The sequence below is a fragment of the Saccopteryx leptura genome, chromosome 4 (assembly GCF_036850995.1).
Source record: "Saccopteryx leptura isolate mSacLep1 chromosome 4, mSacLep1_pri_phased_curated, whole genome shotgun sequence".
In the NCBI taxonomy this organism is placed as follows: Eukaryota; Metazoa; Chordata; class Mammalia; order Chiroptera; family Emballonuridae; genus Saccopteryx; species Saccopteryx leptura.
The window spans coordinates 168,948,338-168,963,840 of NC_089506.1; the positions used below are offsets into that span (position 1 = coordinate 168,948,338).

A 15,503-nucleotide genomic window follows, 5' to 3' on the forward strand; every position below is an offset into this window, starting at 1 on the left:
AAACTGATTAATAAATTTCAAGTTAAGAAAACAGGATCATTTATGCATTGATTCTGTCAGATTTTGAAACAAACTATTTTCGGTCTACAAACTGTGACCTTAGTCACTATGGATATTATAGCGCTACAACCATTTTTTTTTATACATTATTGCTAATAGCAAAGAAAATAAATAAACAGAAAAACCAACTCTATTTTTTTTTACTTTATCAAAATGGGTCTGAGAAACTATGACTTACGCTTTCTTCACACTCAAGGAAAGACAATAATGAAAACACAGATCAGTCCTTCATGTACTTGAACTACTACAGGCTCTTGTGCTTTTTGTGGCCTACCTAGCATGTATTCCCAGAGCTAATTTTACCCCACATTAACCAAAAAAAGAAAAAAACAGTAATAACACAGAAATAACTCACATTGAACAATGAAACAGATCTCAAGATATGTGCATAAATACATACATAAATACATACAAAAATTTGCCTGGATGCACTAAGTTGCCTCAAGTTCTCATTTTAGAAGTAAACTAGGTGGACAGTTCAAAAGCTAAAGAGTCATTTGGAATGTTAAAATCATTTAGGTAAGTTCATTTAAGGCAGCTATAGAATCAAGGGACCTATTATAGTCCATTCTAGTTATAAAAGGACTCATTTGGGCATTTGGATAAATTTCTGAATGTATCTTATAGTTCCAGATAAAAGTTACATCACAATTGTTTATGAAGTAGTTAGTAATATATACTTTGAGTTGAGTGAGTCTGTTAGTTCCAGATAAAAGTTACATCACAATCATTTATGAAATAGTAATAACTTTGAGTTGAATGACACTTTTAAAACTGAAACATGCACAGAACATTCATTCAATCTGACCTTCTAGAGAGATGATTTCCTGTTGCTAAATATAGAATACCACCAGCCACTTCATACAACCCAGACTACTGCCCAATCAGTGTGGTGTCTCCAGAACATATCTGGCAGTTTTTTTGTACTGTTTTATTCATGCAGAAATGTTTTAAGACTCCAAAAATAAATGCAAATAAAGCTACAGCTATATTTTTAAAGATTTCCACAAAAATAATGCTATCTAGGTATCAAAATTGAATTGCATTTGATTTGAAACTCTAGTTACTATAATATATACCCACTTCTTATATCTGATCTTTTCAATACTTAAAGCAGTGCAAGTCAACTGACAATGAAGTTCATTTCTATAAAATAAAGAGCCTTTTTTGTGTGTGTGACAGAGACAGAGAGAGGAAGGGCGAGAGAAGCGAAGCATTAATTCTTCATTGCAGCACCTTAGTTGTTCATTGTTTGCTTTCTCATATGTGCCTTGACCCGGGGGCTATAGCAGAGCGAGGGAACCCGTGCTCAAGCCAGCGACCTTGGGCTCAAGCCAGCAACCTTGGGGTTTCAAATCTGGGTCCTCTGCATCCCAGTCCAATGCTCTATCCACTGCGCCACCACCTGGTCAGGTTAGAAGAGCCTTTTCTTTAATCTAAGATATTGGCAAACTCATAGAGCATACCAAAAGAAAAGCACTAATATTTAACTTCCAAAAAAATTAAAACTTTTACAAAATATTCATAAAGCTCTAACCTACACAATTTCAACCAAATAGCTCGAAGCTTGTGCTTTCTCAAATTTCCAAGCAGCCAAAAATTCATACTGAGGCACTATTCAATTTCTTAAGTTTGGGTCAAAGAACTACTTCTTGGTGGATTTCTGTCATACTCTCCATTTCAAGGCGCACTGCCACACCAAACAATGTGCAAATAACTAAACTAAAATGTCCTAAGATAACTATTTACTTTAGGAATAAAATAACCGAAAAACATCTCAAATTTTTCAACAAGCTATAAAGAAGAGAGGAAAAGGTAATGATTTTTACAGGCTACCGAGCTGAGAGAAAGAGTTGATTCAGGGGACCATAGCATAACAAGTTCAAACATATTATGCCTTTTGTAACGCTTTCCGTAAATCACCATAGAAGTTGATTAAAGTGCTTGCCATGGCGGTATCTACTGCAGACTGAGGAATCATCCCACGCAGATCCGTCTGAATATAGCCTGTCAAAAGACTATGGTTTGCATTGTCCTTAAGTGGAACACAAAACCAACCACAGGGATGGTTGTATCCACGAACAAATTCTGGTCTCTTTTCACTCCAGTCAAGACTTATCCCTGCAAGGCAATTAAAAAAAAACAACCACTGTTAGTAGTAATGACTGACATAAGTCTAACACTCTCACTTAAAAATATTATTAGATTTCTTATTTAAATATATATATTTTTATCCCTGTAGAGGGCCCATGGAAGAATAAAAAAAAAGAATTACCAAGCAATATTCTGACGGGCTGGTAGATAGGTAATGGGGAGTTCTAATCCATTCGTAATAGATGACATCATGTCATCGTGATAACTCCTTGAAAACTAAAATCTTGGTTGCAGCATCTAAGCTTCAAGGTCCTAATAATCAAGCCTAAGATACCACCACTCCCCACAGGCACTACCATATCCAACTTTGGTACTAATGGTGAAAAATAAAGAAGTAGATGTTTAACTACAACTGCCAACTCCAGTATATACAGAAAACATGATAATTTACCTGTACATATATCTTAGAAAGCAAGAGCCTTCTAATAGCAGTATTTTTAATTTTGAAAAAAGAATATTACACAACTCAAGAAAGGAAAAATATTCTAATGCATACCAAGTCTATTTTTTCCATGTATATGACTAAGAAGCTGCTTTTCATTCACTGGATCTCTTTCTTAGAGGCAGCCACGTGACCCATGTTTGTTAGCTGTGGCCTAGAGGATACCATGCAACTGGAAATAAACACTTAGAAAGATTTCAGAACCCTTCTTGATATTATTTTAATTCCTAGGGTTCAGCATTTGCAGACAAAGCCTCATGATTATAAAATAATTATAAAAACCTATCTTGCCTAGAAAACTCAATTGTTTTAAACAAATGAAAAGAAAGTATAAAGTTTTGAGATCATTACCACAAGATAAAAGCCCTCCTTTATAGTCCACAGTGTAGGAGAAATCAACAAACTCCCTTGGGGAAATGATGTTCCAAAGCTGACCAGCAGTAGTGTAGCGCATGACACAGCAATTCTGAAAGAGAAAAGCTAACAAGTGTAACTACTATAGGGTCACACACAGAGACTCATCTATCGTAAGTTCATCTCCAGCAAAAAACTAATACTCATTTAAAGTGTATTGTCATTAGTAGTAATAATTCTTACGGTGATCCTGACAGGTTTAGGTCTCATTGCTGCTGTATGCACACGAAGAAGATGTATAATCAAAACATGAGAGATAAGTTACTCCGTGTTCAAATCTCTAATTTAGTATCCTGTATGATATTCAACATGGAAGTAGGTGTGGACTCTAGGTGATTAAGATAAAATCCACAAATACTTTGACTTAAAATACAACATGGTTCAATAAAAAAATTCAAACACACTGCAAGAACTGAATAAAAGCAGAAAAAGAGAGCAAGCCACTTCAGTTACATAATTCTCTACTGTCTAGGGTGGCATTTTTATCCTTGGTCATTGATTTTGGCTTGATATCAATAGAAAACTTATATACAATTTACCTGGAAACCTGACCATAATAGTGGTGTTTTCAGAATTTTAGATTTCAGAACCTCATGTAAAGTCCCACAGCTAAAGACACTGATGATTTTCTTATGCAGCAAGGGCAGATCTGCTATGGAAAGCAAACTCAGTTCTGACTAACACCCATTAGGTAACATGAGAAAACTTGAGTTCCTTCAAAGGCTGCAAGGGCTCCCCTGTAAGAGCTTTGCCTTGACTACTTATTCTGAAAACAATGAATGCAATGTGTACACGTGCTCACACCCACATGTAAGTGCTCTCTCTCTCTCTCTCTCATGCACACACACACAATCTGAAGTAACGTTTCTAAACCAATACCTCTTCAAAGTGCTCCAAAATGTCCAAGGAAGTCATTAAGCTGTCCCAATCCAAGCGACAGGGACCTGGGCGTATGTGGTCCATTACACCATTGACAATATCGTCTATAACACCTTGGGCTTTGAAACTGGAGAAAAAAATATTAAAGTAAAAAATTTCAGCATGTCCTTGCAGTTCAGAACCAACTTCAAAAAGAATAAAAGTTATTGAAGATCTAGTAAAAGGGAAATCCCAACTTTTCTGATAAATTAAGTTCTATCTATTATTTTATCAGGATATACTCTTTGTCCTCAAATCTAATAAGACATTGAAGACTACATTATGCATTACCATGAGCATAGTAAAGTACCATCTGGTCATGATGTGGCCACAGTCTGCACAACACTGTAAATACTTCCATTTATTTTGTATGCTATTCTTTTCTCAGATATGCATTAACATGTTATTAGTATACACATATTTTTGCCTTGACTTTTAAGAACTTTTTATTAGGAACAGAAAAATAGATCACCCAGGAATACAACACTCAGGATTGACTCATGAATACTGAAACTTGACATATTTGTAAGGTAGCATTACATTTCAGTGGGGAAAGGATGTATTATTCCATAAATGGTGCCTGGATTCACTAGTTACCCTAATAGAGAAAATAAAAACTGAGCCCCTACTTCACACCATTCAAAACAATTAATTCCAGATACAGTAAAGACTGCTATGTAAAATGCAAAACTTTTTTTTTTTACAGAGATAGAGAGTCAGAGAGAGGGATAGATAGGGACAGACAGACAGGAACGAAGAGAGATGAGAAGCATCAATCATCAGTTTTTCGTTGCAACACCTTAGTTGTTCATTGATTGCTGGCTCATATGTGCCTTGACCGTGGGCCTTCAGCAGACCACGTAACCCCTTGCTCGAGCCAGCGACCTTGGATCCAAGCTGGTGAGCTCTGCTCAAACCAGATGAGCCCACGCTCAAGCTGGCGACCTCGGGGTCTCGAACCTGGGTCCTCCACATCCCAGTCCGACGCTCTATCCACTGCGCCACCGCCTGGTCAGGCTAAAATGCAAAACTTTTAAAATTTGAGAAAAATATAAAAATGACCATCTTTGTGACCTCAGGATGCAGGGGGATTTTTAAATACATCAAATACACAAAAATATAAACAATACAAGATGGTTAAATTTTAAAACTTGCATATCACAAATGACAAAATAAGTAATTTCTTTAAAAGCTAGTCATTGAATGGAAGAAGAAAGATATGTGCAACATTTTTAAGACAGATAATTATTAAACAGGACATGTAACTAATTTCTATAAACCAGTGGAAAAAAGACAAACAATCTAAAGATGGGCAAAGGACATGTTAAGATTGACCTGAAATGTCAATAATTTAGAAAAGATGCTCAACTTCACTCACAATCAACTGAATACTAACAAGATTCCATCTCATATCCCTCAGCTTGGTGGAAATTATAAACTTAATAACAAGTATTAAATAGAAAGGAATGAGAACTCTCAAATTGCTACCACCACTTCAGAGAGCAGTTTGACAATGTCTAATAGAATTGAATAAATTATCAATATATCCCTAAGACCTGCATACATACCCAAACAAAATCACTCATGTGTAGGAAATCTATACCAATACTACAGCATTGTACTTATAGGGAAGAATTGACTATAACCTAAAAAGTTATCAATCAGCAAATTTGCAAAAAGATAAACACATTGTGTGGTATATTCATATAGATGTGAGAGAACAGTTCTACATGGCTAACTCCTGAAAAAGGTATTAAATGGAAAAAATTAAAAGCAAGTTACTAAAGGAGACATATACACGTGGTCAAAGTATGAAGCAGAAATAATACCCACAATGTTAAGGTAGCAATTACCTTTAGGGAGGAAAGAAAAGAGAAGAAATGAGAGACAGACCAGCTTTAATTCTATCAGCAACATTTTGGAGGATCTTTTATTTGTTTTCTTTAAAGCATCTGAAGCTGTTTTATCATTGTACAAATATTTCAAGTTATAACTTATCTCTCCCATCCTAAATCTGCGCTTCCCGTGTTCTCTAACTCAGGGTAGGAAGGTGGGGATAGGGTAATAAAATTAATCCAGTCACCCAAATCAGAAATCTAGGATTCAACTTTGACTCTTCTTTTTCTCTTAACCCCATTCCAATAGTGAGAATTAAGTCACCATATTTTAACATGATGATTTCCTACATGTAAAGTGCTTAGAACAGTATCTTGTTCTATCAACAAATGTCATCACCATCATTAACACTGAATCTCTTTCACATTCATTTGCCCTTTTCAATCCCCATCCTTTGCATTTAGTTTGTGCACTCCATGTCCAACTCAACCCTGCATCAGTCTCTAGCTCTTCTGATCACATCTCTTTAAGAACTGGATAAAAGCTACAGATGTCTTCCCAGGAATATATATACTGATATAAAACATTTTATACAATCTTAGGAGAACCTCAAGAAGCTAGCCATGGACTCCCAGGGTAACACTTCTTGTCTGAACTCTCCATGCTCATTTCATAATGTTATTTCACAATGTTATTAGCGTAAATTTAAAAATCCTTTGAGGACACGGAGGTAGGGGTGGAGGTTGAACAGAGGGTAAGTGCCATACTGAATTCCTTAGTTTAGCATTCAAAACTGCGGATGTATGTTCTCTTCACCCTGATATATTGCTCACAAAAATTAGGGGACATTTTATAGCTTCATATTCATTTTGAAGTATCCCTAATTTCTGTGAGCAGTGTATGTTATGATCCAGCTATACAAACACAACTTCTACCTCCCGAAACAAACTTCTTGAAGTGTTTCCCATCTGTGTGTAAGTAGTAGGTGCAATTCCCTCTGCCTGAAGTGACTCAGTCCTGCATTCCCTAAGAAATACCAATCCTTCCTCAAATATTAGCGCCCGTATGAAGTCCTTTCAAATCACCAAGCACAATGCTCACTTAGCACTTTTTACACTGTCGATCCCTACTGGGAATTACTGATCTGAAGGATCAACTTTCCACCCTTGCATACAATGTTCAATCCAACTCCCATTTCCCTTTTCTCATCATAAATATGGTATAACTCATCTTTCTAGAAATGCTATCCCTGGAATTACACTTCAGAATATTCTGAATATAAATCCCAGTTTCATTTTAAAAAGGATTGAGTCCCAAGAATGTGAACACTCCACTCCAAATACACAAGGCAATTATCCCCACTGGCTTTAAAAAAGCAGTATTTTTTTTTTTTGGTTAAAGGAATAACTTGTGGTCAACTACATACATGCAAATACCAAAAAAATGGAAATAAAGATCACCCATAAAATCGCTATCTAGAGGTATACATTTGGTGTTATATATACAACACCAAACATATAAAAAAATAAATATAAATATATATATAAAATTAAAGATATTTTTATATAAAGATATACAACATATATGAAATATTTAAAATGTATAAAGAGGTATACATTTGGTATTATATATATGTATATAAAAATATATAAAGTCAACTCACAGTTGTGCTTTACAGTTGAATATTCACTTTATTCACTTTATATTACATGGTGAACATTTCCTTGTGTTTTTAAATGTTTGAAAACATAAATGTAGGAGAATAATAAAAGGATCTTCAAACTATGCTAAGAAGTTAAGATTTTATCAGACATTTGATATCATTATTTATGATCCCCCCACTACAAACTCGGTCCACAGGGATATGGTCATTGTATAGGCTTTGACTTCATAAGGTGATTTGCTCCTCAGAGAGTTTAAATCTTAAAATCTAAGGCCTAATTTTATTAGCAATGATCATTTAGTGATCATCAATGTACGTGTGTTTGGGTGGATGTTTGTATAAAACGTTTAGCAATGTCTTAAGAGCTACATAAAACCACTAAAATTTACTTACAGATATCCATTAAATTCTTCTGAAGGTTTTCTCCAAATTGTGACTTCTCTCTAGAAAAATAAAAACAGTATACGGTAATGATATAAATAGAACCCTAGATATAAAAATAACAATTTCATAAGTCTAGAGCTGTGGTCCCCAACCTTTTTTGGGCCACGGACCGGTTTAATGTCAGAAAATATTTTCACGGAACGGCCTTCAGGGTGGGACGGATAAATGTATCACCTGACCGAGACAAGCGTCAAGAGTGAGTCTTAGACGGATGTAACAGGGGGAATCTGGTCATTTTTTAAAAATAAAACATCATTCAGACTTAAATATAAATAAAACGGAAATAATGTAAGTTATTTATTCTTTCTCTGTGGACCGGTACCAAATGGCCCATGGACTGGTACCGGTCCGCGGCCCAGGGGTTGGGGACCACTGGTCTACAGCATTAGTCTTTGCATTAAATGATCCACATTTCAATTTTTTCTGAATCCTACAGTTCTTCATATTTTACTTAAATAACAGACCTCCAAAACAGATTTTTCAATAGTTTACAGTGACATGAATACTGTGAAGATTCAGTGATGGCACTACCTCATTGGCCTTTATTATCTGCCTTATTCCAATCTTATCTACTGACACATTTAGACTAAGACATTAGATATGCTAAATATTTTATTCTGAACTTGCTCATATCTTTTTTAAAATATTAAACATTTCACATATATTACGACAGTGCTACCTTGAATTAGTCCCTATATTGTTTTTTCCTGATAATTCCCCAAGAAATTCTAAATATCAGAAAAGCTAAAGGACTTAACTGGAAGAGTCCTGAGTTCTAGGGTTTGCTCTGTTAACACAATAAGCTATGTGATAGTTTGGGCAAGTCATACTGGTAAAAAAGAATACTAAATGTCCACCCTCACAGGCTTTTAAAAATATCTGAAACTAGTCCAAACCATTAATCACTATACTTCCTTGAATTGACAATGACATTTTACTCGTTGACTTAAGAGGCTATCCTTTTGGCTCTTGTTGCTAAGAGTCTATTCTCACGCCCAATATCTAAAGAACTAATGAAAGCAGTGCAAGATTACTGTTTCTTCCTTTATGACATGCTGCTACACCACCCACTTTATCAGCAAAATTACCTGTTGTGCACATCCATCTGAACTATGGTCCGCACTTTACCATACTATTCTGAAAAAAGTCATCAACCAATTCATTAGACTGAAGATACACCCCAAATATAAGTAATTAATTTACCGTCTTCTTTGCAACTCGCCACTTATCATCTTCAATGCTGTGGTACTGAATGAGAGTGTTTTTCAGTTTAGTTGCAAAAGCAGCAGTGTCAGGCACGCCCTCCATTTCCCTCCCTGTCACAGAGACCAGGATTAGCATCGGCAAACACCACAATTTGATGCAGTAGGCAGTGAGATTTTAAATGTGGCTTCACAATAGAATCACCTGGGGAACTATAAAAGATACCTACACCTGGACCCCACCCTAGTCAACTAATCTGAATCTCTGAGTGGAAACTAGGCACAGGTTTTTGTTTGTTTTTCTAAACACTCCCAAGGTAACAATAACACATAGTCAGGGATGAGAAATCACACAATTTAAGCTATTATATTAAGATCACTCAAAGAACATGAAATATAATCCTATTTTCCTTTTCTAATGAAATCTAATAAAAAGGAGTAAATTATATAATTCCAGGTCATTTAAAGAAAAAAATGCTGTTTCCAAAATACAAAAATAATACACAAGTCATAAGCCTTAAAAATTCCTTAGATTTCAGCCACTAATTTTTTTTATTTTACCATCCGATAGATTTAGGAAAATCATTCATTCTAGCAAATGAAAATCATTTCATTTTAGCAAATAAATGACAACCAGAATTGGACACCTCTTCTTACATCCTTTTATAGATACGGTTATAAAACTCTGAACAATTTCAAATTTTTTAAGAGTTCCATTGTTTTCAATATTTTATTGCATTTGACAAAGTGTTACAGGACTCAGGTAACTGTATAAGGGAAAAAGATCCTATGAAGACTTTTAGAAACAGCAGGGCAGCATGGTTCATAATCTTAAGGCAATAATTTTCACTATATAAAGAAGAAAAGTACTATATTATTAATAATTCCAAAGACAAGGTATTATTCAACATATTAAACTAGAATCTGCTAAATCCCTTTGGTGAAAATTCTCCACCCTAAAAAGTTCCTCATTCCACCCTCAGTCTCACCCCTGGCCTGCCTTCCCCAAGAATCCTATCAAGTCAATTTACACAGAATCCCCTTTATCCTTAGTGCTTCCTCTTAGTAATTTTCCATTCAGTGACACCTACCCTGCTCCTTGGCTAAAAATTCCCACTTATCTTTGTTGTATTCAGAAGGAAGTCTAGTTCTATACTCAGGTTTCCTTTTCCCATTGGAATAGTTCTTGAATAAGATTTGCTTTGACCACTTTAATTTCTGTCTGTCTCAAGTTTTCTTTGACACTGTTTTCAGATGTTAGATAGATTTCAGGGCCTACTGCTAGACAGTCTGATTCAGTGGTCTGTTCTGGGGTTGGCCACAGAAATCTAAGTCCTTTAAAAAGCCCCCTTACTGATCATTCTGTTATCCAGCCACGGTTGAAAACCATTGAGCGAAAAACTAAAGGTGGCAGATAGTGAAGGAAAAAATTCTTTTTTCATCTGCTACTGCTTAACTGCCTTCAGCTCAAAATAATCCTTATTCTGAGTGGCATACTTTGGTGTGGCACGTCACTTCAGAAACATGGGAAGTATATATAGAAAACACAATAATAGAAAATTTAGAATCTGTGTAAGTGGTGCAAAATGTCTAAGTACAGATTAAAAATGAATGAGCTCAATTCAAAAAGTCTGCCAGTAAGGAATCAATCCCATTTCTACTCAACAGACTGCCAGCTTGATAGCCAGTACAAATACTGTCTTCAAGAATGTTATATGTAAACAGGCATAAATTGTTAGAGAGAATTTGCAAAAGAAACTCATTTATCTATTACTGTGATCATTATAATTAAAATTAAGCATATAAATATGCTTTAAACCCAAAGGTTGCCTGCCATGCTCCTGTGGTTGGCAGATAAGAGAATTTTTTCAAAAATATTTGATAGAAATCAAGTCATACAACATTATCTCTGTGCAAATCCAGCACACGAAATGTAGGCAATAAAAACTACCTACAAAGATGAGAATCTCAATCTTTATGATGCTTACTTTAGTAATCATTCACTCCTGATCAGTATGAAGTCCAGACTTACTATGGCTTAAGGGCTCTTTTACAAAGTGGCTGAGCTCCACTGCCTAATTTCTATTCTTCTTTCCTGGGTTCCCTAAAAATTACATTAGCTGCCACTCCAGAGTTTTCTCACAGCAACTCTGTAATGTGATTATTCACTTGTCATCTTCTCCCATGTTAACTGTAAATCTTTTGCAGCAGGAAATGTGACTTGATCAATGTTATGTCTAGCATGCAGTAAGAACCCAGTAAATAAAATAGAAAAACGGTGAACAATGAGCTACTAGTATCACTTATGGAAGACCTCAACATACCTAAGACAGGGTCATTTATATCAATTATCCTTGAGCTTATGAATGACTAAAACTTACATTACAGTAATAAAACACAATAACTTCTCAAAGAGGTCTACTATTTTATTTACCAAGCATCTAGTCTAGTATATACCAGATCCTAGAACTATAGAAATGGACATAATCCAGTTTTTGCTCTCAAAGTTGATTTATTCCACCTTTAAGTAAACTTCACTACAATGATAACAAAAACTAAAACATTAGAAACTTCTATTAATAAGTCACTCTAAGGGCGGTGGAATAGGAGGTAGGAAAAGGAGAAAACAAAGCATAAACTCGTAAAGTTCTGCTTAGCCAATGAAGTATTTAACCAGTTAATTCTTACATGCATTTTTGTTCAAGATTTATGTTCAAAAGGAAATAATGGTTACTGACTAAACTATCCGTGTGGGGGCTGGCATGACAGAATCTCTAGAAATATATTCTAGAACCAAGAACGGGCAGTAGTATTGGAGTTATCAAGGTCTTGGCACTCTCCTAATATAACAGGGCATTCGCACTGATGGAAAGGAAAGCACACCATATGCCTTACTGAAATATCCATCTGTGGAGAATGTCAGGAAAATGTTTTAAATACCATTCTGAATTCCTTACTCTTTTATTACCTTTCTTGACCTTATATCAGGAAACTCTCCAACTCAACCACTTACATTTCAGAGAGAACAGGCACCACTTAACCTTATCAGATCTAACAGTTCCATATAAAAGACTGTATGTTCTTGACAGTTTATTAGTGTTGAATAAGGTCCACCTTCATTTTTTCCCTACTTTATAACATTTTTGTTCAAGTTTTATATGCGCATGTTTTTTAAGTGATCACTAGTGTTGATAGTGGTTGCCATTATAGAGTGGGCAGCTTCCTCAGTTAAAAATTTCCGTTAAGTTCCATAGTCTTTGATCAATACAATCCCAATTTTTGTCAAATATATGTCACAGTGAAATGGTCAAAGGTGATATTTAAATATAGAACATAACAAACATCTCAACTGCTAATAAAAAGTGAATGCAGCCTGACCTGTGGTGGCACAGTGGATAAAGCGTTGACCTGGAAATGCTGAGGTCGCCGGTTCAAAACCCTGGGCTTGCCTAGTCAAGGCACATATGGGAGTTGATGCTTCCAGCTCCTCCCCCCCTTCTCTCTCTCTGTCTCTCCTCTCTCTCCCTCTCCTCTCTAAAATGAATAAATAAATAAAAATTAAAAAAAAAAAGTGAATGCATAAAAAAATCAGTACTTATGTAGTATAATTAAGTCAGAGTTCACTTGTGAAAGAAGCTCACATCAAAATCCATTAACCAATAGATATGTTTCATTTATACGAATAGCTTCAGTTTAACATACTATAGATCTTCCCCCAAGATGTTGCACAAACCAGACCTTGTAAACTGAATTACATTTTCTACCTAACAAAAATCTCAGCATATGCATGATTTCCAATCAATCTTGAGCTGGTTGTTAGCTTTTCCAACACAGTCAAGTATGGTAGTTTCTCATTTTTGAGAATGGCTGTTAGCAGGTATGCAACAGGGAAGCCTACTTCTGCAAAATGACTAATATTCCTGTTTTGGTGCTCACTGTGGCTTGTTGTAGCACAAGCTTTACAACAATGTTGAGACTTAATACGACAGTTAAGGCAGTATTAAATTCTAATGACATCAGTTAATGTTTGAGCTCCTAATGCTCTAATCCCTTATTTAAAATAATAAGAGCTTTTTTCCCTCCATAATTTACTATGTGCTCAATCTTCTGGCTACTTTAAGTTGTATTATCTTATTTAATCCTCATCAAGGACCTTAAGAACCAACCCTATCATTATCCCTGTTTTACAGAAAGAGAAAAGAGAAATAGGGAAATTAGGTCACCTCTCCAAGATCACACAGCTGGTCAATGATGGAAACAGAATCCCAATCCGAGGAGTCTGCCTAGAGACTAAAGGTATATTTGTGAAAACTAATCACTGGTGAGAAGAGACTTTACATTCAAAATCTGACTCATACCGAATTTGTCATATTTTGTCTTGGCTCCTGGAACCCAAAATAGCTCAGGTAACCTTCCTTAATGGTAACACAGGGATGACTGTAACAGTAAGTTATTGAGGAATTGCATGAGTCTATCCACTTAGCACCGAACTCGGAAGATACAGGGTGGGGGCAAAAGTAGGTTTATGGTCGTTCATACGGAAACTAATACAATAAAGTAATAAACTGTAATGTAAGAATAAACTGTCTTCGCGTACTCACCGCTGTAACCTTACTTCTGCCCCACCCTGTACGCACTGGAAAAAGTTCTTATCAGCACCATCTCAGTGAACGCTTAGTGAGAAAGGATGGACCCTATGCTGTCTGCGCACCTACTAAACCCTGGAAGCGCGGTGCCCTCCAGGGAGCGTGATCTCCGTGAGTCTTCACCGCGGTCCTAGAAGCCAGGTTACGATCGCCCCTCCCCATTTAACAAATGAAGAAAATGAGGCCTTATCGGTGTCCTAATCCTTACCCTGGTGAGCGTAGACAAGGTGCAAGCCCTGGGTTACCTTCGGATCGCTCGTCCCCTCCCCGGCCCGCAGTTTGCTCTCACTTGTGAGGCCCACACCCGCCCTCACTCCACTCTCCGCAACAGCTCCAGGAAAACGCACCCGAGTAGGGCTCCCGGGACGCACGCTTGTCGCCCTCCCTCCAAGCCGCTTCACTTCCGCCGCGACCCCGTACACCAGCCCATGCATCTACCCATGGCTACCTGAGAAGAAGCGAGGAGCGGTACCAAGCACAGAAGCGTCAGGCCGGAACAGGACTCCTTACACCCGCAACACTGACGCGTTAAAGCTCTCTCAGCTTCCCCGCCCGTCGAGGTAGCGGGCGGCGGCAGCCAATGGGTGTCAAGTCACTGCAGGTCGCAGCCAATTGGAAGGCACCAAGCTCTTTAGGGAGGGAAGGCGGGTCGAACCTCCAGCCACGCCCCCGGCTCAAACGGGTGCGGGGAAGGAGGGCGGGGAGATGCTAGTAGCAGAAGTTGGCACGAGCTACTATCTTTGCTTAGATTGGCTGGCGCGGCAGCGTGCGGAGTGCTGATTGGTCGCCGGGAAATGGAACGATTCCTTGAGTGTGTGAGCTGGCGAGAGCCGACCGGGGTTCCCCGCCGGTGTGGAGTTTCCTGTGGGTTTGGTCGGGGCGTAGTGTCCTACGGCCAATTCCAGCTGATTGAAGTACAAAGAGGGAGTAAGTGGTGACAGTAAGGGATTAAGCTGGCCTAAACTCTCCTCAGCTATTAAGACCTGGTACCACGCAGCTGCATTATCATCCTGGGTCCAAAAGTCAAACGAGAGAAGGCGCTGCGCCAGGGATGACGCGCCCTTCTACCTCCCACTCGCCCGGACTTCCAGTTGAGAGCGCTCTAGAGACGCGTGCAAACAGAGCCACTGACATAGTGTAAATCTTTGTCCTCAGATAAGAGAGTTCAGAGGACAGATAACTTTGAAAGTAGAGAAGAGGAGAGGCGTGGCAGGTGGCTTTAGCAGCCCCACAAAGTGTTCCCAGTTTTCATCTATTTGAAGGTAACATTTTATCCAGCGGCTGTGAAGTCACCCATCTGATAGGATATTTGGCAAATCTGAATTCTAAAAATCAGGTGTTTGCAAATTATATTTACTAGGATATGTAGTTTGAAAACCATGAGTAGGAAGGAATGCAATGCTACACCGTTAGTCACTATTGATAGACTCATAATAAGAATAAATAATACTGTATAAAATTTAAAATTATATCACTAAAAGGACCACCACACACTATTTGCTAGTCATTATTTGAAGATCTAAAAAGTATGTGTTATCCTAATATTTATATATAAAATGAATAATAATTTGGTGATTACTTTTCCATTGTCAGCTCACGTGTAAAAGGCACCTAACTTGGGAGGCTGTTATGTGGCTTCGATGAAATATAAAGTGTGTAAAACTTTATACAAAGCACTGTCCAACAACTATTTCAAATTATTAGCCACTTATATACAAACAAGG

General features: G+C 37.2%; 1 protein-coding gene across 1 annotated transcript; it reads right to left on the bottom strand.

Annotated features, from left to right (window-relative positions):
- On the bottom strand, nucleotides 1-14,334 carry STARD4 (StAR related lipid transfer domain containing 4). Its single transcript, XM_066382005.1, has 6 exons — nucleotides 14,228-14,334; nucleotides 9,135-9,247; nucleotides 7,881-7,930; nucleotides 3,950-4,076; nucleotides 3,008-3,122; nucleotides 1-2,181 (listed from the first exon to the last, which is right to left on the bottom strand). Exons 2-6 carry the CDS (start codon nucleotides 9,237-9,239, stop codon nucleotides 1,952-1,954), a joined length of 627 nt encoding a protein of 208 aa, XP_066238102.1. The 5' UTR covers nucleotides 9,240-9,247; nucleotides 14,228-14,334; the 3' UTR covers nucleotides 1-1,951.
- Nucleotides 14,335-15,503: the final 1,169 nt, after the last annotated feature.